General features: G+C 39.8%; 2 protein-coding genes across 11 annotated transcripts in view; both read left to right on the top strand.

Moving 5' to 3' along the window:
* The window catches only part of LOC109986209 (R3H domain-containing protein 2), a 56,200-nt gene extending 39,789 nt beyond the window's left edge, over window positions 1–16,411 (top strand). For 6 of the 9 annotated variants that reach the window (XM_020636742.3, XM_020636739.3, XM_065954671.1 and 3 more), the window contains 13 exons: window positions 3,505–3,740; window positions 4,489–4,613; window positions 5,526–5,624; window positions 6,611–6,904; window positions 9,126–9,261; window positions 10,213–10,370; window positions 10,765–10,904; window positions 11,407–11,507; window positions 12,268–12,437; window positions 12,647–12,791; window positions 13,669–13,760; window positions 14,581–14,665; window positions 15,383–16,411. In XM_020636742.3, the coding sequence (XP_020492398.1) occupies window positions 3,505–3,740; window positions 4,489–4,613; window positions 5,526–5,624; window positions 6,611–6,904; window positions 9,126–9,261; window positions 10,213–10,370; window positions 10,765–10,904; window positions 11,407–11,507; window positions 12,268–12,437; window positions 12,647–12,791; window positions 13,669–13,760; window positions 14,581–14,665; window positions 15,383–15,777 (2,176 nt within the window). In that variant the 3' untranslated portion in view covers window positions 15,778–16,411. The remainder of the gene's footprint in view (window positions 1–3,504; window positions 3,741–4,488; window positions 4,614–5,525; window positions 5,625–6,610; window positions 6,905–9,125; window positions 9,262–10,212; window positions 10,371–10,764; window positions 10,905–11,406; window positions 11,508–12,267; window positions 12,438–12,646; window positions 12,792–13,668; window positions 13,761–14,580; window positions 14,666–15,382) is intronic. The other 3 variants (XM_065954672.1, XM_020636746.3, XM_065954673.1) reach the window with 1 other exon arrangement.
* Window positions 16,412–19,258: 2,847 nt separating this feature from the next.
* Window positions 19,259–26,411, top strand: LOC109986245 (SH3 and cysteine-rich domain-containing protein 3). 2 transcript variants are annotated; one of them, XM_065954667.1, is made up of 13 exons: window positions 19,259–19,487; window positions 19,903–20,007; window positions 20,388–20,466; window positions 22,237–22,393; window positions 22,502–22,599; window positions 22,698–22,779; window positions 23,359–23,456; window positions 23,820–23,883; window positions 24,144–24,193; window positions 24,359–24,462; window positions 24,585–24,636; window positions 25,228–25,365; window positions 26,013–26,411. In XM_065954667.1, exons 2-13 carry the CDS (start codon window positions 19,991–19,993, stop codon window positions 26,109–26,111), a joined length of 1,038 nt encoding a protein of 345 aa, XP_065810739.1. In that variant the 5' UTR covers window positions 19,259–19,487; window positions 19,903–19,990; the 3' UTR covers window positions 26,112–26,411. The 2 variants fall into 2 exon arrangements, with proteins under 2 accessions (XP_065810739.1, XP_020492465.1); XM_020636809.2 differs by having other exon boundaries at window positions 19,260–19,487; window positions 19,940–20,007.
* The last annotated feature ends 432 nt before the right edge of the window (window positions 26,412–26,843 follow it).

Genomic DNA, 26,843 nt, shown 5'->3' with positions numbered 1-26,843 from the left:
CATATTTTTATAAAGTAACTGCATCGCTTCCACAGTAACCTGTTTGTTTTGTGGTTGACTTAGTCTTGTAGTTTTTGTTAACATGTCACCTGTTGCATAATAGCATTGAAAAGTATGTAAGCAGTGCAAACATAATATCAATAATTTACTTACAACACATTTTAGCAAAGAAAAAAAGCATTCTTGAGACTGTAAAGAAAAATGGCAGAGTCATGATTTGTAGGGATGCATCAACTTCTTTTTAAATCATTTGACACCGTTTCAGATTGTTTTTGGTCTATGCCAGTGTTTTGTTGTCCTTTATTTCACCCATTTTGTGAAAGGAACAAAAAATCGTAATTATGAGCAAATAACAGCAGTTAAATGTCTTTCATCTTTTAATTGCACATTTATCAGAACCAATTTAATCATACAAGAACCGCTAGAAACTACCAGTACCTTAATGTTGAGTGAGAAGCTTCCATCTAAATTTCCCAAAGGCAATATTAAGTGAAATTTTGGTCATTTTGAAATTGATTTTGAAAAGTGTTTAAGACGTGTCTTGTTGCATTCTACTCGTCTTTTTTTGAAATCTCTACTTTTACTGTTTCATTAATATAAAAGTAAAAACGTTTAACAACTGAAACTAGGATTATCATGTAGATGAAGTCCTCCTTTGCCCCTCACTTTTTGAAGCTTTCTGCTTCAGATATTTTATTGTGCAGTTCTTAGATCAAAATGTTGTTTAACAGTTGAATCATCTGATTATTTGGCCCCATCTGTTCATTCCTTTCTTTTTTGTATTTTTGCTGCTTGCTCAAAATTCTAAGTTGAAGCCAATATGTATTCCGATGTAGTTTAAGTTTTAAGTCATATAATGTCCTTTTCACATTTAACCTGAAAATGAAGCATTCATATAAACTATTTTAGGTTCTAATCTTTTCTAGATTTAATATTATCAAACCAGACTTCACCTCAATGAATCAAACAAAGAAGCTTTTTTGTGAAGACAGAGAGTGATGGAGGCTCATAACAAAAACAACCTAGCATCCCTGCCACGTCTGTAAGTGCACGTGATGGGGAATGCAGTCGTGAGGAGAGACTGGAGATGAATTATCATGTGATCAACAGCAGAGTCCCTCCTCCTCATCTTCCTCTTCTTGCTCATCATGCTCTCATCTTTGTCTGCAGAATACTCTGAGCAAGTGTGAGCCTCCCCTTTCCAGAGAACGGCAGAGCACCCACCCTTCCTTAAAATAGCCTGTGCAGAGAGAGGGCTCAAAATAGATCTTCCATTAATTACAGTCTCTGTGAAATATTTATCAGCCGCAGCCACCTTCAAACAGCACTCACCATCACAAGGGTTTTACAACCCAAACCCACATGCCACATCCCTGTTCTCATCATGGAGATTCCCACAATCAGCCTTGCATGTTTTGAATTCATTTAACTCTTTGTGCACGGACATAGTCTGTTCTTATCCCTCTTCCAGTTCTAAGGGCACACTCACACTAGGCTCAGTTGCCCCGTAACGTGCTGAAGCACGATTGCCCCCTCCTCCCCAGTCCCCCGCTGCACTCGCATTCCTCTGAACACGGTTACCTCTGCACATCATCCTCTGCAGTCATACCTGTAGTGCTGCCAGAGCGCACCAGAAAGGCTCTCCAGGTTTATTTCACTAAGTTAGGAAAAATAATATTTGCAGTTTGCATAATCTGGTTTAAATTCATAAATTACACTTTAGTGATGATCAAAAACATGTGTAAGAGATATGTTAAAAACAAACACATTGGACAGTTAGCATTTTGACATTTAAGGTGTCTTGATTAATTCATGACGTCACCTTGTGCACTAACACGAAAGAAAGCACTCCATCCTAAAACATCCGGCAGCTGTCAAAGACTGTATGATCGCGGCACATTGAATTTTCTCTAGGCTATCAATGTAGTACAAGACTACAACTTTACTGACTTATTTTCAGTCATTTTGTCCAGATACAGCACTCTTGAGGATTTCTTGATGATGCAAGGCGAGGATCCATTATGTAAAGTCATGTCCATTTGGTCCCCGTGCTTGTGCTCTTGAATGAGCAACGGTACCGTGCCGAAGCGCACCTCTTCCAACAGTGCCAGGGCTAAGGTAGTGTACCATGCTTCAGCACGGTATGGAGAACTCACACCAGTCAAACAAACTGGACTTTTGGGGATCAAACATGCTTGGGCACAGTACAGATTGCCTAGTGTGAGTGCGCCATAAAATTATGGGGGAGGGGAAAAGAAGACATTTTCAGCAGACTTGGCTCTAGTTTCTTTGACTCTGCTACCCTAAATGCAGAGTTGTAGGACTCTGTTCTATCTCTAGTCAACATAATGCCATAACAAAATATGTACAGCACGGTTTCCTTTTCTAATTGTTTTATTTTTATTTTAAGTTTTTCAAGCACAGTAGGACATGTTCAAATGGAACAAAATTATTCCACCGGTATATGCTGACCTGTCAGGGATGATGGAGGGGTTTCCTCAGTGTGCCGGTTAAGCTCATGGTGTGATCATTGGTTTTCTTGGCAGCTACCCTTATCCAGGGTGACAGCAGCACAGCAACACAATGAGTGTGTATACAGCAATACAGTTTAAAGAACCATAGTGGTGAACCAGTAGTAGCAAGTGGTTATTTAGTCGTAAATGTGTGTAAGTCTGAGTGTTGATGTACATCCTCCCTTACTGTCTGAGAGTTGATGTGCATCTGGTATTAAATCACAGGAGTATGTGGGTGTCCTGTTCTATATCATTTATTGTCTTTACTACAACAAACTGAAAGTGCATGTGTTATATTTTGTGTCATCACATGTATGTATGCTAGAACTTCTTTATGTAAGTCTTTTATGTGAATGTTGACCCCAGTCTCCGACTGTTTGTGTGTTGAATTCTTGGGCGTTTGTCTCATCTAGTGTCCCTGTGAAATCCTCCTCCACCCCAGTGTTGATTGTCCGGAGCATCTTATCTCCTTGCATGTATGTTTTCCTATGAGGATGGGTTCCTATGCGTGTTGTGAATGTGTGAAATTGTGTGTGTGGTCATGTTTAAAATTGGAATAATATTGTTTGGTGGTTTGTTGCTTGATTTTTGTATCGTGGTTTCACTAAACCAGCCAAAAATGCATCTGTGTTGAATGCCCCATCATAAAGCCTTTCACACTGTGTGTCTTATTTACCTGTTGATGACCTCGCTGTGCTCCTCTGCTCTCTCCTATTTTGTCCTCGACTATCCTTCTGTTTCTCTTTCCATCTACATTCGTCTCTGCTTCAAATTCTCCCATTTATTTCCGAATATGCCTCACCCTATCACGCATACCTCTGACTTTTTATCCTTCAACTTTTCTTTGTTTACTTGCTGCTTCTTAATTCTCATCGCTTTATCTTTCCTGTCACCTCTTCTTTTCCCCCTCCTGTGCATGTGTCCCCATTATATCCCTTTCATTTCATCTTCTCGTCTCTCTCTTCTACCACCCTGTTCTGTCGTCTCTCAGAGGGAACCGCGAGAGCTCCAGCCGGGCGTCTAGCAGTCGTCAAAGCAGTACAGACAGTGACATGAAGTGCCTGGAGCCACGGCCCTGGAGCAGCACTGACTCAGACAGCTCCAACCGCACCCTCCGGCCGCCCGTCACCAAGGCTAGCAGCTTCTCTGGCATCTCTATTCTGACCAGAGGGGATAGCCTTGGCAGCAACAAAGGCTCACAAGGAAGCTGCAAAGGCTCTCGCTCTGGTAAGACCTATGGAGAAAAGTTGGGGGAAAAGGAGTCTTTGTTCCTAAAATGTCATTGTTTATTGGAATTATAACTACTTTAGTCAAGCAAACACAGCACAAAAAAACCATTGCCAAGAATAAGGTAGGCCACATGTAACAACAAGAAGATACTTATTATGAGAATATATCCTTCATCCACTTATTTGTGTGAAGAGAAGTAGAACTAAACAATCACCCACAAACAGTATTGACATATAACTGGCAACTTAACTCACAGACAGCTCTATAACCCGGCTCCAAGGACTTTGATAGCATAGCAACATTAAAACTATAAGTAACCGCTATCTGTACTGGGGTAACACCAGTTTTCTCTGAATTCAAATAGAAAATCTCAAGTTGGGAATATTTGAATATCTTGTCCCTGAATGTAATGTGTACCCCTTTTTCAAATGCAAAATCCAATCAAATAAATAATGACTTCAACATTTCCACTAAGTTATTGCAAAGTGTAATCATTGTCTACAATAAATAGCCTCAGGTCCAAAACAAAGATTAACCTGTCCACAAAACTGACAATATGTTTTTAAAAAAATGAAATAAAAAAGAAGAATACAACAACATTTTGAGACATCAATAACAAGGATAATTTTGGTGGGTTTCTCAGTTTGCTCAGAGCAAATATAATATAAGAAATGATTTCCTGCATCTATTATGTCTTCTTCTGCAACACTAGACCTGTTTCCTGATGTGTGTCCTCCACCTGCAGCTTCCCAGTCCAGCCGTAGCCTACTCCCCTGCCCGACACAACAGCCACAACCACAGGCTCCGCCTCAAACTGCCCTGCTGCCCACTCCACAGCAACACCCCATGGGCAACCACATGATCGCTCAGGTACGTACCTCCACCACCTGCGTGAGTCGACTGTATCAGTGAAAATGCTGAAGCACTTTCATGTTAGAGCTTCTCATCCAATCTGATTATAAGTATGACATAAGAGTAACACATAGTTCTACTCTGAAAGGGTTGTTTATTGAATAAATCAGTTCCTCCAGGAAGTTGCGATCCTGTCTATACACTCAAAATCAACCGATCCCTGAACCTTTTTACGGGATCTTGCAATTTCGACCAATCTCTACAACTTTTCTACAAATTTGTCCATACACTCATTCTCCCTGTATGCGCGAACATTCAAGTCAACAGTTGAAATTCTTGGATATTCAAAATGTTGACCCCCTTTGGTCTGCATTGTTGTAGAAACCTCAGAGTGTTTACTGTGTCTTTATTACCTCTGAGACACTGCTTTCTTGGTTTTTTTTTCTTCTGTGAAGCGGACAGCTTTAATGTTGAAAATAGGCACCAATGTGAACGTTTCTGTCATAAGCCCTAAAGAGTCTTTACTGAGGGTCCTAACAAAAAAGACATAATTATCGATAAATAATGTGTGTGAGGTCAATAAATAAATAATGTAGCTCAAGTAAAAATAAAGTACTTTGAAAAACAATATAAAGGTGATGAAAACATATGTTATAGCGCTTACCCTTGTCTCTCTGAGTAGTCGTAACTTTCTTCACTTTGTTAACATTTTTGTTGCTTCTGTAAAATATTTGGAAACTAAATGTTTTTCCATTTCTTTTCATCTGTTTATTCACAACTTTTTCCTCTGTGTTCTAACACATATTTCCTGTCTTAATTGCCTTTATTTACTTCACTCAATTTGCTACTTATACCTTCCTTCTCACTGGCTTGCTCCTCTGTCTCTCTTCGACCTGTTTATTTCCTCCCTCTTTCTGCTGGTGTGTGTAGCCGGTGGCGTCTCTGCAGCCCTCTCAGCCTGTCTCCTACTCCAGCCCTTCCTGCCCCCAGGTTCTCCTGCCAGTTTCTCCTCCCCAGCAGTACACAATGGTACTGACACCTCTTGTAGCTTATTCTCTTTATATAGATGTAAAGGTTGCTTTACTGACACCCTCACACTACACATATAGACATCGATTTATTGTCTTGATAGCTTACAATCTAACTTCCATACAGTTTTCATTCATTTCAGAAAGGTTTTATCAATAATTTAGGAATTGCTGTCTCTCAGGCTGCAGAAAATGTGATTCCAGTTGAGACTTACTTTAGGGCCAGGTGTCTAATCCCTGTTTATACTACATACAAGTACCTTTTTTTGTATGGTCGTTGTTTCTGTTGCAGTTTACTTTCTCCGAATTAATTTTTGTTAAATTGAAAATCCTAAAAAGTGGATTTTATATGAAACTACTTTGCATAAATTACATCAGTCCAATGTGTTTCAATTTGTTTGGTAATGCCTCCCAAAGTACATCCATGAAATTACAGAAATTTCATTGCATTCATCCTCCCAGCCATGTGAACCTCAGCAGAAACCAGATTAGTGTTTGTGCAGAACAGAACCATAAAGAACCTTTCCTTATGGATGTTTGGAAATAAACCTGTTTTCTGTAAAAACCACAGTTGAATCCAGATGCAGGCATGCACCCATGACATAAAAAAACCGGAAACTTAGTGCATGCATTTCAGCGCGTACATGGAAGCATTGCTAAATAAACTTGTGGTTAAACTTGCTGACAAACATGCATTACTTCAGCTAAGAACTGTATTGCTCATAGACAACACTGTCTGGAAACCAGTCCAATAACAAATTTATTTCTGAAAATCTGTGAACATTTGGTGTGCCCTTTGCAGCATAAGTAACCATGACAAACCAGCCAGGTTAAAAAATGAGCCACCTTCATGACTTTGAGAGCTCTCAGTCTCTAAAGGCAGTTATTACTAGTTTTTTGTAAATACTGTGAAAACAATATTTAAACTAATAATTTCAATGCAGTTGATTCAAAGTTATTTTATAACATGGTTTCCATCCCTGGCAGGGAGAAGAGCTGCCGCCCCAGTTTAGCCAGATGACGCTGAGCCGGCAGGGCTCGAGTGAGAACCCTGAGCCGCCCCCAATGTATCAAGCTCCTCCCACGGTGTTGTCCCAACACCCTCCGCCTCAGACCAGCTACATCATGGCTACTACAGGCCAGCCTATGCCGCCTCCATCTGGTTACCAGCCTGCCACTGGACACCCCCATCCTCCACCTCCACCACCTCCTCCATCCCAGCCAGTCATGCAGGCCCCGCCGCCCCCACAAGGCTACATGCAGCCACCTCCTCCACAACAGGTACACCATTTTCCATTATCTTCTCAAAATGTATGCTTTAGTAGGTCAGCTCACATAAAAGATGTCTTTGAATTGTCATAAGAAATAATACACTCTTTAAATATGTTCCCTCACATGCTCTTCTGTGAGACATAGATTCCATGAATATCACAAACCTTCTTTGTTATGTGTGACATATCAGTGATGGGATTCCTTTTAAAGCAGCTCGGTTCATTCTGTTTAGAGCGCCGTGTGTCACCTTCACAAGCTTGGTCTCAGTCAGGCAGCCTACCCTGACACATTGGTCTGACTGCAGAGGCGGTGACAATAATGAGTTCTCTCACTCTCTGTCATTCACACTCTGCTTTCTGCCCCTCCCCCCCGCAGGATTTAACATGCATCAATGAAGTAGTAATAATAATTCATTTGAGGAGAGGGAACCAATTGACCTGGCCATTAAGCCCCCTATGGGAGACATTAGTGCCCTATAATATTGCTCTGGGGCTACGCTGTAAAGAATGATTAGTAGTGTTTTTAATAGCTGAAGTGACTTAATTTTTTAAACAGCAATAGTCTTGGGTTTTTATGAACGTAATCTCAGGTCAATTTAAGGCAGCTTGTTAATTAGATCAGTGATGGAGAATAGAGGCTTTTACTGAAAGCAGTTGCATATTTACAGAACACAGAAAGATGTGAAACCAGTGATTATTCTGCTTTCACATACAGTATATATGTTTATGGGACTTCAAAGTGTGGTACATATTTTAAAAGGTCCTTCCATGTGCATTCTTTTACAGTAAAACCTGTTTAAAGTGATTTTGCCTTTTTACTTGTTCTGTATTATAATTCTCTCTGTGCTTTGATTTTGTGTTTCTGAGCTCTGACCTATTTTTACATCCTTTACATCCATTCTTACCTTTTATCACCCTACTCACCTAGCTATATTATCCTCATTCTTATCCCCAGTCTTACATCTCCACGCATGTATGAACAGAATAGGCTGGGGGGAGAAGAAACGCTATATTTAATGTGTGGGTGGTCGACAGTTTAACCAGAGTTTAAATGTTGACACTGCTGCAGCTTCTAGATATGCTAAATGTTGTCACGTATGCAGATGAAGGTGGAGGCACAAACTATCCATCCTCTAAAATTCAACTTCTGCTATGTTTGTTGGTTTGATGTCTAATTGGAAATTCTGTATGCTACATTTAGTTGTGTAAGCAGCAAGTTGTTCAAGTGTCAGTGTTAACTCTTGCACTTCTGTGTCTGCTGTACCTGGATAGTTTCTTTCTAGAAGTTCAATTCTTCAGGCATTTGATTAAATCTGCCATAATCCAGACTTTTATAACAACATGCTAACTTTTAAGTTATTGTTTCGCTTTACCCATGCTTATTTGTTAGCTAGCAGGTACAGCGTCACTGGTCTCTGTCTATGTCAAACCCTCTTAAAACAGACTTCACAAAACACGCAACAAACAAAGTCTTCAACTAGCTGGTGAACATTTCAATATTTCTTGTGAAGTGTGTTGCGACTTTTAAGAGAGTACGAAAAGCCCAAGACAAAGTTGATCTTGAGTCTCATGGAAAAGAGAGAGTTATAATGTTTTGGGCTTTAATATTATTAAGTTAATAGACATCTAAATCCAAATTAGTGCAAAAAGGTGACCTATCAGCTAGATTTGTGTTTAAAAAAAAAAAAAAAGTCCCTGCAACCCTGACAGCAGGTATGACTTTCTTTATTCATATTGGAAACAATGGATTGTAGAATAATGCACAACATAATATATTACATACATAACAATAAAGTAATGATTAAATCTCAATGCAACTATAGAGAAGCAGTACCTTTTTTCTAAATGAAACACAAACAAAAAACATCAATGTAAGAAACACGATGGCGCCATGTCAACACAACATCCTCCTTTCACTGAAGGAGGAGGCTAAGCACATCTGTAGACCTGACACACACCATCAGCAATGACCCACTGGCACAGCGCTTTCCTCTCTCCTGCTTTTTTTGCTGTGGACCTTGATTGCTAGTCGGTATCAGGTGAGCTCAATCACCAGCTGCAGTGGAGAGTAGGGAGAGCACCAACCTGCAAAAGACAGGAGAGAGAGAGAAACACTGTTTAATGGCACGTAACAGTTGAAGAATCAAAATCACTTTCATGCATCAAAAGTTACATCTCTTTAGTTTTCGTGTCTTATTATTCCTCTAAGTATATTTCTTGTTTGTCCTCAGATACAGGTGTCATATTACCCTCCTGGTCAATATCCCAGCTCAGGCCAGCAGTACCGTGTGCCCCAGACCATCTCCCACCAGGTGTCTTATCCTGCCCAGCGCACACAACCCATGCCTCAGCCCACACAGCAGTCAGGTCTGTACTTTTTGTTACCACTTGTAACTAAGACATACAATCTAGTTTGTGTTATTCATATGTTCACATGTCCCAAAACAACGTAGAAAATGAATGTATTTCTGTTTTTTGTTTTTTTTACTCATTCAGGGCACAGTTCAAAGTGCGCTAATCTCTCGTCAGCACAAAGGTGCAGTCCACTGTTTCATAAGTGTACTTTGTTGTTCCTGTGCAGAAAACTGCTTTATCATTCTTGGTTTTTAGCCCACCAGGTGAAAGGCTGGATGTTAACCTTGTCCTGCAGTATTCTGCCAAGTCTAATATGTTTGGACAGAAATAGAACACTTTCATCTTTTCCTGGAAAACTTTGACAACTTTATCCCTCAATCCCCCTCATTTGGGATCTGTGAAGGTTGGCTATGTATGTGTACACAGTACATGACAGTAGCCATTGTTGACAACCTTAATGGACTCTGGCTCCGTGTCGAAGCCTGCCAAATCCTCATCGATCATGATGATCGCTGCCAGTGAGATCTAGAATTACTCAAAGGTCTGCTGCTTGAAGTGAAATACGACTTTGAGAAATTATATCAAGAGTGTGAACTTTGACCTTTGGAAAGTCACTCTAGTCAGTCAAAGACATCAACATTTTTAAGCACTTGCCGGGGCAGGCACCAAGAGCCTGATTTTGTTTGCCAGAGCACATAAAGGTGGCCCAAATAAAGTGAAAACAAAACAGAAAAGGTTAGTCAAAGCAATGTAACACTAAGTAGTTCCTACAAAAGCTAATTGTGCCGAAAAGCGTTTGATTTTGTGCATTTTATTTTTTTCATCTGTTGTTGGTGTTAAAGTGTCTGATTTTATCCTTCCAGGCAAAACAACTTTCTTCTCCCTTTTCACCTCCTTTGTTCTTAAGATCATTATCTTCCTACTCCCTCCCTAAATATTCTCCTCCATTTGTTGTGATGTCAGGTCTCCAGACCATGATGCCCAGCCAGCAGTCGAGCTACCAGGGCATGATGGGTGTGCAGCAGCCTCAAAACCCCGGTCTACTCAATTCGCAGAGGGCAGGCATGGGAGGACAAATGCAAAGCATAATGGTTCAGTACCCACAGATGCCATCATATCAGGTATGCATACATTTTTAAAACATCTGTGGGAGAGACTGTATGTGAAACAGGAGACACTGACTCATTTACATTTGTTACATAACTGAGCCCTGAGTTAATATATAGTTTGATCCTATATCTGATGATATGAATGATGAATACTTTATGAACAATCATGTGTATCCTTACACCAGAGTGATGCAGTTGCAACTAAGTTAACAGAAAGCACATTGTACAGTAAATAGTGTGGAAATGGCAAAAATGGATGCAGAGGGAGGTTAAAGTAGCAGCAGTAGTTTTGAATTGACTATGTTGCTAAACTCCTCTCTCCTTTAACTTTTAAAGATTTGGAAGCAGTCAGGGGAACCACAGTATATTTTGGTTTAATTACATTTGACCCCTTTCCCTTTTCCAGGTACCGGTGGGAAATGAGAACCAGCAGGTGGTACAGCAGCAGTACCAGCAGCAAGTGATGGTGCCAGTCAGCCAGTCTGTCCAAGGGCCCATGCCTGTCTACTACAGTGTTATCACACCCACTCAGCAGAATAGCACAAGGTATGGAAGACATGTAGTTTTCATTGATAAACATTTCACACATGATCACTGTACTGAAAATACACAGCCATTGATGTGTTAGTGGGAGAATTTAGTTATTACAGTTAAGTTTTCTTCATTTTTAAATTGTCATTAGTAAGTTTTCTTTTGTTGAACTTGCCTAACTTCTTTTCTTTTTTTTCTTTTTTTTTTCTTTTTTTTTACAAAATGTGGAGGCTTTACAATGAGCCCTTTATGTTTTTACATTGATCTATCTGCATTTTTGTTTAGTTTTCTGAATTTGCTCCTCTCACCAAAAAAGAAAAACTACAATGTTAAAAAGTAGTTTAATCTGAGAAGAGTTGGGCAAAAATGTGATAACTTACAGATAACTGCTTAATATAGAAACTTGACACCCTGGTAAACACACATTTCATTTTTAAAGTTGTTCTGTGTGTTGGTGTAATTGACCTTTTTTTAAGTTTATTTATTTTCTCCCTGTTTGTGTGTTTCCATCCTGCAGCCCCTCTGTAGGTTACCTGCAGGCCCCCAGCTCCGAGCAGTATCAGATCACACAGTCGCCGTCCCCGTGCAACCCTCCACAGCTGCAGCAGCAATATTCAGGTGAGACATGCTGTTAGTAGGTTGTATTGCATAACAGTGCAACTATTTTAGCTAACAGTTTTGATATCAATCATTTGAACTGTTGTGGACACAAATCCCTTCAAATTAATATTTGAAGTATGTTTTATTACTTTTCATATAATCCAGAATTAGATGTCTTTATTCTTCAAAAACTGTAGATCTGTGAGACAGTAGAAGCACACCGCAGTGTGGGTGTTGCTTCCAAAACCTCTGAAAAAAGCGTTCCCTCTAGGGACACTTGCATCAACACCTTATACTGTGTTTTTCTCTGTTTAATTTTTCAAGTGCTTCTGCTGTACGTACAATGAGATGTTACTTAAAGTTTTACTATGCGACTCTGCGAGCAGATCCCTGATTTTGTGTTCTACAAGCTAAAACTAAATGAGTCTGTTTCTCAGATATGAGGCATGTAGTAATTGATAAATTATAAGTCATTTTTGTTTGTCTTGCTAAAGTCTTCTTTTAAAGCTATTTTTAACATTATCCTCTCAATCAGTCCTTTGAATGGAAGTGGGACCATATCGTTTGCAAACGCAATTTTCCGTACTTTACCTATTTAACCTTTGTGATGAATAACATTTTTAATCTTTACAATTGCCCTCAACACAAAATGTAATGACAAATAAATAGAATGTACTTGACAGATGAAAAGGAAAATATTTGATGACTTAACTCTTAATGGTCATTAATAACTACTTTTAATAATCTTTATCTTTTTCCACTGTGTGTCCTCTATCAGGAGTACCACCTCCTGGACCTGGGGTGATGGTCATGCAGCTTAGTGTCCCAAATGGACCTCAGCCCTCCCAGAACCCCCCTCTAGTCCAGTGGAACCCCTGCAAGTACTACAGCATAGAGCAAAGACCCAGCAAGCCAGGAGAGCTTTACAAACCTGACAACACTCCACAGGTACACACAAACCATGAGACTGCAACTTAGGTTAGTCTGCCAGCCCCCTAGTGTTCAACGAACGGGGGGAATTGCACATACATCAGATTAGTACAGAATTCTCATGAATGGACAGTCTGTGTGTTTTAAAGAAGCTGTGCAGATCTGAAAATGTTATCATGTGCTCTGGAGCATGTGTCACATGAGTTCTATGTTCTCCTTGTGTCCAGGCCAGCACCCAGCTGACGAGTCCCCTGGCCTCCCCCACCCAGTCTCCCACCCCGTCTCCCTCCGGTAGCGTCAGCAGTGTCTGTCCAGGCCTGGGACCATTACCCCTCATTTCCCAGTTTCCTCGGCCAGGAGGACCCGCTCAAGGTACAATGAAGAAGGGAATTCATGGAATCATATCTGACTGACGAATATTTAAAAAAAAGACTGTGTCTGTGATCCCCTAACTGAATACACTCAACACATGTTTTCCCCTCATTAATAAATTAGATAGATCTGTGTTTAGATGGGTTTTTTTAGGTTAATGCAAGGTTTAAACAGGGTAAAGTTATTGAATCGTAACCATTAGAAATGATGACTAAACTACAAAAAACAGGTAACAAAAAAGTATGCCAAAGGTAACAGCTACAGTAAGTAAACATCAACTTATCCCACAAACCCTTGTTCACATACTTCTGCTCTTTCACCTAAATTCATCAGTGAGTGTCACGTCACCTTCCCTCAGCAGGTTGACATGACTGGCACTGTGCCACTTGTTAAAACTTTCTGTACCCACCCACAGGTCACATCTCTGCCCTCTGACCCATATTTACTCACACACACCTACAGTAACTTTTTACATAATTGCATCATTCGACAATCCACATAGTATATCAATGATGCTGGTCTTTATATTTTTTATCTTCAGAACAATTAAATAAGAGAAAGATAAGGGGGTATGAGACCTTCTAACCTCTCTCAATAAGGTTTTCTCCTTTTACTAACCAAATTATGAAAAAACTCATTGGGGGCACATCTTGCTGATTCTATAACCCTTTATTGAATCCACCATCTTTTTTTGACTGTTTGTGTAAAGCATTTTATTTTTGAACTCAGGTTTTGCTGCCCCTTTCTCTTTCTTAAAGAAGGAGATTTTAATGTCCATGAGGCATTATAAGACCTGGTTATTCAAAGAAAAAGTAAAAAGGGTTATAATATCCAGGGTTGATTGTTTGTAGTCTAACTTGCTATTCATGTTTTGTAGGTGACGGGCGTTACTCCCTGCTGGGGCAGCCTCTACAGTACAGCCTGTGTCCTCCCCTCATGCACGGCCAGTCCTCCTACAGCTCCCATCAGGTCTGAACATGAAGTCATTTGGTACTGTAATCAGTCACTCCCTGCTAAGTGCTAAGGCTAGCTCTTTAACTCAGTAGATTGCCAAATGGAGCAGCAAGAAATTCAGCCAGTCTCACAGATCCTGAAGTATGTACTAATTCAAAGACTTTGATCAGTGGATACAGAATCGTTTAGAATCGAAAATCGATTCTGAATCGAATCGTGAGACACCCTAAGATTCGTAGCCCTAGTACTTTTTATATGGTTTAGTTTATTTCTGCCTTGAATAGGGCTGAGATAAATTCTTAATGAAAAACACACCTTGCTCACGATTGTTGGTTCTAATCCCTGCTGCTTTGTCATAATGTGGTCAATAATGTCAGGCATCAATAACATCTACTTTGCTTTAAGAACACAAGAACATGTTTTGTGCATTTGTTGTTAACAGGAAAAGAAGGGGGTATACTAAATGAAATCAGATTAAAACAAATGAAGTGGCTCAAATTGTTACTTCAGAATGTCTTGAATCAGTGCGTAATGATATTTTTGTGAAGCTTAGATTCGGTCAAAATAAATGTGTCATTGGAAAAAAAGGAACTTAAATTTTAATGGAAAGCCATTGTTCACAAAGAGCTGAGATTTTCATTGCATCTCTTCACTGTTCTCTGATTTAGCGCCCTCTAGTGTTGGGTTGTTTTGGTTCCAGAGAGACTGAGTTTAAGGCTCTGAAGGATGGCTTTACCCCCATCTAGTGTCTTGTTGTGGATCTGCAATGTAAAACTAAGACTCATAACATGTCTTTTATATCATCATATCTTAACTTGTGATTCTTTGTCAATAGGGCCAAGGAGTAATGAAACATGGGGCACGAGGGAAGAAACAAACACTCAAATCAGCATCAACAGATCTGGGCACCACTGATGTTGGTAAGTTAGAGATGCATTATTACAGACCTGACCAGCATGATATCACTTTCGAGTTATAACGTTTAAATCCAGGTAACGTAGTACACACTTCCCTGTGGTTTTCTATTTTCAAGGATCTCTACGTGAAAATAACTTTTAATAATTGAGTTATACTCTGCTCTCATTTGAGCAGGTTTACTGGAAGCACTTCAGATCATGTTTATTTAGCTGGGATGTTTTTCTTGATGGTTTTTGCTATGATGTGAAAAAAGAAGAGAGAATGTAAAAATGTCAGGGATTTTAAAGTATAACCTTGAGTTGATCATCTTGGTTTGGTGTTGTAGATATTTATACTACCTCTCTTTCATTGCAATAGGACAGGTAAAAAGTTCTGTGATGAGCCACTGGTACGCTAAAAAAGATAGTTATAAACTCTCTTCAACCAAAAAGAAACACAGAACATGCAGCTCTTCCTTCACTGGAGAGGCATTCACTTCCTTTTCATGCTGCCATTGTTTAGAGTGTGGTGTACATTTCTGTGAAAAAGAAGCTTGCTCAAAGCGCAAACCGCTTTGTTGGACACAGCCTCATTTCCTAAACCCCACCTGTACATTGCAAACCATCAAGTTGAAGCAGACCACCTATAGACCGTCTGCCTCCAGTATATTAAACTTCAGTTTTTGGAACAATGATCTCACTTTCTGTCCCTCTCTAACTCTCGTTGTCTCTTTTGTCCAGTGGTGAGTCGGGTACTCGAGGTCACAGACCTTCCAGAGGGGATTTCTCGTCCAGAGGCTGAGAAGCTCTTCAACCAGCTTTCAATGTGCGGTGCCAAGATCCAGTGGCTGAAGGAGCCCCAGGGAGGCCGAGGGGGAACGGGAGGCTGTGGCCCCTGTCCTGTTGCGGGGCCTCCTGGACCAGGAGCCACCACCGGGCCTGGGGCCTGCGCGGGAGCAAAGGGGGATGGCAGTGATCCGGCTCACCTGTACACAGTAGTGGCAGTGTTCCCCAGCACCATGGCTGCACAGAGTGCTTCCTTCAAACTTAACAACAGCGGGGCCAGCCTCTTCAAACTGAGGGCCGCCAAAAAGAACTATGACCTGCGTGTGCTGGAGAGAGCCAGCTCTCAGTGAAAGGAAAAGAGAGGGGTAGGAAACTAAGAAAGTCAAAGAGACAGAAAGAAAGACTCTTGGTAGAGTGGTGGAAAAGGAAGGAGGACTGAGGGGGACTGCTCTTAGTGTACAATTCAAAAACAAAACAGAAAAAAACTTGAGTTAAATGATGTGTCAAATGTATAAAAGGGAAGAAGGTGTGAATCATAAGGTGGCTGGTGTTTGGTTGCAAATATGATTTTGTTGTTTGTTTTTTATTCATTGTTTTGTATTTATATAGCAGAAGAGCACACAAGACACGCAAGCATGTGTTTCACTGTTGCAGTGGAATGTGTGCTGCCATTAAAAACACATGCAATGACACACACACACACACACGAACCAGGACACAGACAAACACACACAAATGCAGGCAACAGGGTCACGTAGCACATAACAAAAACACACTGGACAGTCGACCTCAGTCAAACCTTTTCCTCCTCTTCCTTCTCCCTTCGCTCTCCGACCCTTCCTCCTTTTTCCTCCTCTTTCTGCCAACACGTCCTCTCCTTTCTCAGCTCTCCATCACCCAGGCGTCTCTTAATCTCACCTATTTATAAATTTTCATACGCACAGTTGCGCAATCTCTCTGCTTACCCCAACTGCCCCCCTCCCCTCTTTTCTTGCCATATCTCATGCTGCCTCCTATCTCCCTACGCTCCTCCGTCCCGCTCATCGGCTCTCTCACTGCTCTCTCCTCTCTTGCTTTCTGTTTGCCTTACTGCTGTTGTGGGTTTCTGTATTGCGCTTTTTTTTTTCTCAGAAGTTTTTTTTGTTTTTTTGTTTTTTGGGATTCAATATATTTATATAAGTGATGTAAGGAATAAAAGAAATCTATATATTCAGTGATTTTTTTCTTTCTTTCCCCCTGAGTGAAAAAAGTTTCGGCCTTCCTTTCTCCTTGACTCCTTCCCTCTTTATCCTCCTCGCCCTCTTCCTGACATTTGTTTCCTCCTTACTACCCTCTACCTCACTTCTTTGGTCCTCTCCTCTCTCCCACAACTGACCCCTCCCCACCCCCAACCACTCCACCCTGACGCCCCATTGTGTTTGCGTTTTTTTGTTGACAGCTGTGCAGAACGTATCAGAAGAAGTAGTAAAGTGCACAATGATTGCATATGTCTACTGTAAATTTTATTTAATCTGTTATTTTTTGTTTGTTTTTAAAAATATAAAAGTCGAGAAAAATCTATCAAAAAAACTGGTGTCATGTGGTTCATGTTTGATGTTACTGAATCTGAATCTGTGTGTCTTAACAGCATTTTCTTCAGTGCTACTAACCATAATGTTAAAGTCTCTATAAGGATGGTTATCATTCTTATAAGAGATATATCCTCATTTTATAAAAGTAATGAAAGAGGAGTTATTTGATAAACATTTTTAATATGATCAACAGTGCCACATCAGCTGCTAAATTGATCTTGTGATAGTTTTGTTTTCCCTATATTGATCGTTTCTTCTTGAACATTGATGGAGAGATAAACTCTTCATCCAATGGGGAGCATGAGATTAGGCTAACATCTAACCTAATGTTAATGTTCTTTTAAACACACCACCAGAACAAACACAGTAAGCATACACCAGACAGAAGACAACGCTGCTTTAGATTGGTTTAAAAAAAACAAAAAAAAAAAACAGAGGAGATGGTTATTAATGCTCTGAGAAGCTCCGCTGTCACTTAAGGGAACAAAAATACAGACTTCTCCTAATCCGGCCATGAAATATTGTCTAAACTTCAGCTTAATATTAGTCTTTAAACTAATATTACTACCCAGGACAACGACTGAAAGTGACTGCTTACAGTGATTTTAGCTAATTACACTCACTTCTTTGATTAATTTCGTGCATTTCACTTTCCAAACTACCACTGTATTGAACTTGCCATATTGAAAATACATGAAGCTTTGGTGCAATGTCACCCCCTACACAAGAAATGTAGACCACACATCCCTACACTCTTTCTTTTTCTGTCCTCCTGGTCGATAAGAGCTTATACCAGATCGTTTTGTCTGACCTTGGTGATCCTCTCGTTCTTCTCTGCCTGTTATCGTGCTGCCTCATACTGGGCACCATCTCTGTGTTTCATGAGATTATCCGTGCAGAACTTTCTCTTTGTTTGCCGGTTGAGCCGGTGAAGCTCGAATGGTGATGAGCACCAGTACTACCAGGTAGGCCTACGTTATTGATAATAAGGCTGAGGGTTGTCTTCATGATGTTTGATGTTGCATTTCTCTTCATCATTTAAACAGGGCTGTTTCTGTTATTGAAACTAGCATGATTGCATGTTGTTGTTGTTTTAGATATTAAATTGGTTCATGTGTGTTTCTCTTATCTGACCCTTCAGTTTATTCACTGAGAATTCACTGTGTTTTTCAGAGGGAAGAAGGAATAGAAAAGCTGCCATAATTGAAGTATGGCGTCTTGGGGTAGTGGCCAGAACGACAGACGCCCGCAGACCAGTGTGCCCCCTGGTCAGGATCCACCCAGCCTCCACCATAAAAGGCTTCTGCTGGAGGGAAGAAGGCACCAGAAGCGTGCCAAGCAGAACCAGATTTGTGACCCACAGGTAGACATCATATAGTGGCAACTGGAGAATATGCGTAAAACCATTGATTGCATGGCTGCAAATCAACCCTGCCCATTTGAACTGCCCCGGCAGACTCCTCCATGTGGGCCTCCACATCCTGCATGGACACCCTGACCGCTGTGGGTACAAAGCCCAATATGTGAACAAAGGGATGCTCTGTGTTCTCACACCTGTCTATCAGAACACACTTTTTTCATATTTAGCAATTTGATCCCAATCTGCTTCTCTGTTGGATCAGACCACATGGGCCTATCTTTGCGCCCCAAGCGCACCAATGTGAGCCATGGCCGCCCATGACCCTGCATGTTGCCAGGTTTTCTATTTTTACTTCCATTGAGCACTTTTGGGGGGTACAGTCCACTGCAGACATGGATCACCCTACAAGAGCTGAACTAAACATGACACAGATGTCACGTGTAGCAGACCAATAAACTCCCAGTATATCAAACTACAATCACATCAATTTAAAATATACAAATCTATTTATTTAGTTCAAATTAAGACTATGTTTTTGGTTAAAATGACCTGAGCTATGCGTAACAAAATGTCATTTTTAGATAGAAAACATAGTGACAGAAGAAGATGAATGACATGCAGCTAAGTTTCCATTTGTACACCTCAAAGCTCAGGGGACACACCTTTTCTTTAGGACATGAACATTGAAGAGCAGATACATTTATTGAACCAATTTAGCTCTCTGCTGTCATAGCCAACAGCACAAACAAACACTTGTGCTATACATTTACATGGAAGACAATAATCTATACTCACTATACTATAATGTATATTTTCTTATTCTTAATTCTGCTTTAGAGTAAGTAAAGCATTCTGATTTTCTTTGTAGCTCCTCAGCCTACAAAGTGCTCAGCTGTCACAAACAGTCAGGCACACCCACACACATACAGAGGCAGGGCTAGGCCGGGTGGGCCTGCTGGCATTACTCATCCCAATGTCCCACCTGTTGGAGCTTCATAAGGAAAGTTGAGCACGTAAAGGACTGGACAACAGGAATGGTAGAAAAATAAAGAAAGAGTTCCAGGAAGTTTCAGGCTACAAAGACACCTCCAGTGGAACCAGTACTCTTTTGGAAGAAGTGGAGTCAACGGTAAGTTTACACTTTTTGGCATCAAAAATAATGAATGTTTCTTTTCCTTTGAAAAAAATGTAACCACTCACTTAAACTTACAAGAAATGTAAGTGTTTCTCTGAATGTCCTTAACATGTATTTCAGTACTCAGAGCAGGTGGGACCACCCTACATTTGTCTTATATTTTATTCCAAGTGGGCTGTTTCACTTTTCTAAATCAAGTTGATCTGCCAGAACAAACTTCTGTGTTCAAAGTATCTTGGAACATGACAGCATTTAAGCAATACTTGGTCAGAATAACTGTGAATTAAAATGTGTTGTTTGTGGTCGTGTCTGATATAGATTGATCGATTGTTATAAATCAAACAGAAAAGTTGCTCGATCATGAGATTTACAGGGATTTTTGATTGACACTCTAAAAATCCTTTTGCAGCAGCAGAAATGATGCTCATGGGTTTTCTGTCCTGTAGTGCCATCTGCTGGACCAGAATCTGAGTATCTGGAGGAACTAAACATCAACCATGGCTCATTATGACTCGTAAGTTCAGTTCTTAGACAGGCCCAGGACAGAAATAACTTTATCTAAACATGTTTGCATCACTAATTGATGAATTACCGTCAACTGTGAGGGAAAAGTCCTCCATGTTTAAGGAAAGGTAAACTGTGGTCAGGATGTAATAGAAGAACCTTTTAACAATGAAAAATAGTATAAAAAATAAACAAAGAAAACACAAATCTGAATGTGATGAAATGCTATTAAGTAAAATATAAAGAAATATAAGAAAGTAAAAATATAAACTTAAATATGTCATGTCAGACAGGCACAGGCCACCATATGGACGAGACATTTTAGTCTATTGCTCTGTAGCATTTAAACATTTGCTTGTTGATGAGCGTTTTGTTTCCTGGTGATGATAGGTTGGATGACAAGGACTCTGTGGATATTCATGACAACCCGCCTCTGCCTGATAATGTGGTGAAAGAGGAGGACAACACGGTGAGACATCCAGTAACCAATACCATGTTGTACTAAATGCACATCAAGAGACTGATTAAAGGGAAATATTCATAATCCTGACTGCTTAGTACATATGTACTAGTACAGAAAAGTATTTTCTGCAGCTTGTAGAACGTTTTATCAGAGAAATTATATGATAAACAGAATTTACCAAATTGCCAAATTATCAATATTAGCAGACAATATAGAAGAGAAAGCGAGGCCAACACACAATTCTAAACGTCCCGTATCACATTTCTAAGTCCAAAATGGCACTTTATTGATTTGATAAAACATGCAGGCAAAGCAATAAACTTAAACTATCTGATCAGTCTTATACCAGTAGAGCAATATATGCTTTAATTTGGGAGACTGAGTAAACTGGACCTTTAACAAATCCCATTTGTATTCATTAAGCATGACATCACATTAACACAGATCTCACGTTACTTATTAATCACCAAAGTTTGTTTAAATAAGTCCACAGTGGACTGAAGTACTGAGTCAGTGGGAATCTTTAGGAATCCTGAAGGCTGAATCACTCAGACACTCAGTAAAGTGATGCTGCTGTCATGTGTGTGAACTGTCCTCTGGATTATCTTCTATTGTAGTGTTAATACGCTGCCTGACTGACACAACACACCTCTAATCCTGCAAGTGACCGAGAATCAGAGACAGTTCAGTCTGTCAGGCGTCCCTGTGCGTGTGTGTGTGTGTGTGTGTGTGTGTGTGTGTGTGTGTGTGTGTGTGTGTGTGTGTGTGTGTGTGTGTGTGTGTGTGTGTGTGTGTGTGTGTGTGTGTGTGTGTGTGTGTGTGTGTGTGTGTGTGTGTGTGTGTGTGTGTGTGTGTGTGTGTGTGTGTGTGTGTGTGTGTGTGTGTGTGTGTGAGAGAGACATCCCTATGCCTCTGTTTGACTAGACTGGTGTATATATAGGAGCTCAGTGTCAGGCTTTGTTACATTAAGTTGGGAAATCTGTTGGTCTCCACTGAGGTCTATTTTAAGATCTAAGCCCTTTTAGACAGTCCCACCGGTGTGTTTGTGTGTCTGTGCATGCTTGGCAACATGGGTTTATGTGTGTTTTTTGTGTGCATAAAAAAGCACACAAAACTCACAGAATCAAGCAGAATTACTTTCTGAACGCAATTTAGAAATCAAACTCAATATGATTTAAGAGACAGACAGCTGTCACGACATGTTATGTTTGATATCATTCATGGTTCCAGACAGACTCCATATGACTCAGACTGTTGTGTGGATCAGTATTAATAGAAACATCGTCATGTAAATCTGTCAGGCTGTGGTTAGTGCATGACACTGGGACTGGGAAAAATAGAGCCTTAGCTTTGTAATCGATATTTTAGGTCATCAATAAGTGGAACCTTACATTTCAACCTTATAGAAATTGATTTAAACCCTTTGATAATTTGGCATTCTTACCAAGTTTTTTGATGTGATAGTTATTTACAACAGCTTAAGAGCATCTTGTCATGTTGTTCATGAAGCTCCAAATGCCACAAACTTGGTATAAAATAAAGGAGAAAATTGTGTTTTTAAAAACTAAAATTAAACTGTAGTCGGATCCAATCCTGTTTTTTTTTAGAACTACAAAATCAAGGTGAATTTATTCTTTCGTTTGTTTACTAAAAACAAACCGGCCAAATGGACAAAGTCCATTGTGTTCCATGTTAAATGTCTTCCAGTAGTCATTCTTTGGTTGTACAATCATCCTTACTTGTTTTAATTTTTGGATGCTACTTCCCTGTATCCAGGTTTACTTTATCTATGATGAGGAGGTCGAGGATGAGGACAGAGAGGAAGCACCTCCTGCAGAACCCTTCAGACCAGTAAATGACAGACCTCACAAGTTCAAGGACCACTACTGCAAGAAACCCAAATTCTGTGATGTCTGTGCGCGCATGATAGTGTGTACGTCTACTTGGTCTCTGTCTGTTTCCTGGAGGACATGATAAGTCGACTTTAATGCATCTTTAGACGCATTACTCCTGATATCATTTTGCTTTATTTTCTCTCCAGTGAACAATAAGTTTGCATTGCGATGTAAGAACTGCAAAACAAGCATCCACCATCAGTGTCAGTCCTACGTCGAGTTCCAGAAGTGCTTTGGCAAAATAGTAAGCTGAATGTTATGAAATACAACTCAAAAAAGTGCTGCAGATATATTTATATATGTAAGATATTCAAACGACATGCTCCTCTCGTGTTATTTTAGCCTCCAGGATTCAGAAGAGCGTACAGTTCTCCTCTCTACAGCAGTCAGCAGAATGCGACAGTCTCACAGCTGCTGCCTTTTTGTAAGTTTTCTATTCTGGAGAAATTCTACCTTAAATCACATTAACCATTCATGTACTTGATACTGGAAGCTTCACTTGTAAATAGTCTTTGATATGCACAACTTCTCCCCTGCTAGATGTAAAGAAAGCAGGTGAGAAAGTAGGGGAAGCAGGGGAAAGTGTAAAAGCATATAATGTATGTTACAAACCTCTATTCTATTTTAGTAAAGGTTAATCTGAACATTTCAGTCTGCTTGTTTTAGTTTCGCTGAACAAATACTTTAAACTGAATGAAATACTATTAGCAAGACTTCACAATGTTTAATGAGAGATGTGATATTTTTATTATTCCCACATCCCATTAAAGAGATAAAAAGATAAACAGTTTCTTCTTAAGGGAAAAAGTTTTTTTTTCTGTGTATAGGTGTGTAGGTAAGCACAAGTTACAATAGCCTATAGTAGCAATCATCAGTATTGTTTTTTTAGTCAGTTACAATGAAGCCCATCAGATTTGACTACCTATTGTCAGAAGCTTCAAAGTTCTTCCCAATCACGTTTTCTCTTTTTTTTTCTTTTTTTTTTGTGGCTTTTGACATGCAGCACAGTCAAACCGCACTGACCCTGTGTTTGAAACTCTGCGTATTGGTGTGATCATGGCCAACAAGGAGCGTAAAAAAGGCTCTGAGGACAAGAAGAATGTGAGTGTGAGACTACAATGACAACAATTTAAACTTGTGTGTGCACAAGCTCAATTCATTGGTGAATTCCTTCATTGTAATTTGTCTACTAGTTGAACTATTTCAATCCTTTTGAGCCAGAGTGCAGACTTTATTAAACCCTGAACCCAACTCAAGTAGAAGCTACATTATTCTTTGGTATTTTTCCTTCATAGTTTTGCATTATTTACTGTAAAATAAATTTGATTTGCTTACCTTTTCTTTCTTCTGTGTCTTATTTTTTTTGCTGGTTTAATCTCATTCTAAAAGCAGAATTTAGTTTAAAAATATTTCATAGTAAGTTGTATATAAAAGCATCTCTCTAGTTTGTCCCTCTTTGTTCAGATGATGATGATGATGGAGGACGATGAGTCCCAGCCCAAACAACACGATGAAGGAGGTGAAGGAGGTAAATGTTTGAGGGGGAATGATACAATAATGTTGCATCCTCTTTTACATCTGGATTAACCCGGATGTTTGCTCACTTTTTATGTCTTACAATATCTTATTAAGTTAAATTTTGACGTTTCCATGGATATGTATAACAACATAAATACCAGCAAATATACTGCACATTGATCATGATATATAAAAGTAATTATTTTTCTCTTTTTTTGTTTGTTTGTTTGTTTGTTTGCTTCATACATAAATTGACTGTGCGATTGCCAGCGACCACAGAGGGAGACAAAAGAGGAGACAAGACTCCTGCTGATGACAAGGTCAGAGGAGATGATGAAAAATAATGTACTGAAAAAAATAAACGACAGACCTTGAAAATGATCCACTTCTAATGATATTGACAACATTGATCACATTTAAATGTGATCTACGTGGAGGAAACGCTCTTAATGAATACAGGTACTCTGTGTTTTTGTGTTAATCAGAGTAAAAAGGTTCAGCCGGGGAAGATCGGCGTGTTCAGTCAGTCTCATTACTACCTGGCTCTGTACCGCTTCAAAGCTTTAGAGAAAGATGATCTGGATGTTCAGTAAGCCTCTCTGCACACTTTGAAGACATTCAAGATCAAATATACCTTTTTTCTGTAGTTATTTATGATTTGGATATTTAAGTCTCCCCTAAAACAATTCTCATGTCCTGTTTGTTTCATAGTGCAGGTGATCGCATCACAGTGATAGACGACTCCAACGAGGAATGGTGGAGGGTGAGTCCTCCACATGTCTTCTTATATTGACACATCTCACAGTGATGGCAAGGTGGCTTTTAGTCAAGGTGAACTCTGCGGAGATTGTGATTTTCATATATAATTAACAGGCATCCAGCTGGCTTGAGGATAAAACAAGTCGATTTGTTCATAATTTTGTTCTGAGATTTTTCCATTAGTCGGTCATTTCAGAACACCAAGCTGGGGGGAAGGTTCAACACGGCTGCTTTAGATGTCTTTTCTTTTTTTAAATTCTCATTTCCTTAATAAGTCAATGGACATTCAAGGGTTAATACTGTACATAACAAAGATGAAATTACATAATGGTGATTTGGTGAAGACATTTGGTTCACATTTCATGTTTATATCTTTTGATCCAGAATTGAAAAACATTGGCCGTGTTTACATCATGTTCCACAGTTGTTGTTTACTGTTCTGTCTTCTCTGCATCATGTGTCAAGCTGTTTTTGTCAGACCTTCAGGTTTCAGAGCCACGCTGAACAGTATGTCCATTTCTAACAGATCTGGATCAGTAGCTGGAGCTGCAGAAACTCACTGTGAAAGCTTTTCGTCTTTTTTTATTCACACCAGGGGAAGATCGGAGAGAGAACAGGCTTCATACCAGCCAGCTACATCATCAGAGTGAGAGCAGGAGAGAGCGTCTACAAGGTGACTCGCTCCTTTGTCGGCAACAGAGAGATGGGCCAAATCACTCTGAAGAAAGACCAGGTATACACACACACATGCACACACGCACACACGCACACACTACAGATATACAGATATAGACTCTCTTAAAGGGATGGATACACATGATTATATAACCAAACAACTACAAAATTAATTCTATCCTAGTTATACATCCAAACTCAGCTGAGCTAATACTAAAGACTGAGAACATAAAATATGTCTGTGTGTATGTATCTTTCTATGGCTGTGAGGAAATTTGATCTTTTGAACACACACACCTTTTTTGTTTTAGTCATACTCAGTGTGTTAAGGAAATGTCCACAATAACATGCAACATAAACCACTCTGAACAGCTGTGAAATTCATTCTCTATAAATTGTTTTACCGAATAAACCCTAAATTAATCATGGGTGCAGATGGCCTAATGGTTTTGTCAAGTGCCTCATGCACGGAGGCTGAGCCTTGGGTTCAAATCCCACCTCTGCCCTTCGCTGCATGACATCCCTCACTCTCTCCTCCCAACTTTTTCTCTCTTTTTAGCCGTCCTATCCATTAAAGGCAAAAATGTTAGTTAAGAGACCTTTGCACTTTTCTAGATAAATAAGAATGTCTAGTCAGCCTCTACTAATCCCAACCATAAATATAAACAGGACTAATGGAGGCATAATTTTGGCTTGTGTCCTCAGATTGTGGTGAAGAAGGGGGATGAGGTGAACGGCTACCTGAAGGTCAGTACAGGTCGGAAGCTCGGCTTCTTCCCCGCCAACCTGCTGCAGGAGATCTGAGGAGGACCAGCAGGCATCTCTCTCCTCTAGCAGGCTTTAGGTGCAGCTTCTTTCCCTGCTGTAGCGAACACGCTTACTGTATATTTGAAATTTTACTTCAACTCATATTGTTTTGACTTCTTTTGTAAACTTTACACGTATGACTATAAAGTCTGTGTGCAAAATATATTGAATTGAATTTACTCTGTGCGCAGAAACATTTGGTAAATACCAGGATTAAAAGATGATTCACCAAATCTTGCAAACTGAGCATCACTGTGACTGTAAAATAAAAGGATGCTGACATTGTTTTCCATGAAAGTGTTTAGCTGTCCTTTGCATGATGACGTTTTTTTTCGTGACATATATTTTATATTGTTGATATTGTCTAATGTTGGTAATGAAGGATGCTTTTAGTCTGCTGGACTTGCTTGTCGGAGCCTGTCCAGGGCTTTGCTGGGTACCCAAACAGGACTCAATTGCTATAATACATACAGCAAGTTATGAAAGCATGGATGAGTGTCTGCCACTGAGTCTCTACATGATGCCTGGAGTCTAGAAGTTTCTAGAGATGGTAGAAAGTAGATTATGTGATGGGTGTGATATGTGACTTGAATTAGAGGATGGAGTCCAGAATGACACCCATACCCTTTTGGTTTGGCATTTGGAGCAAAAGTCACCATCAAGGAAAAATATCTCTGAAGCATCACTTAAGAAGTCACAACTATGAGTTCTGTTTAGCAGCTGTTCAAC

The sequence above is a fragment of the Labrus bergylta genome, chromosome 5 (assembly GCF_963930695.1).
Source record: "Labrus bergylta chromosome 5, fLabBer1.1, whole genome shotgun sequence".
NCBI classification, from domain to species: domain Eukaryota; kingdom Metazoa; phylum Chordata; class Actinopteri; order Labriformes; family Labridae; genus Labrus; species Labrus bergylta.
Note: the sequence above shows the minus strand (reverse complement) of the source record. Positions and strands in the feature narration are given on the sequence as shown.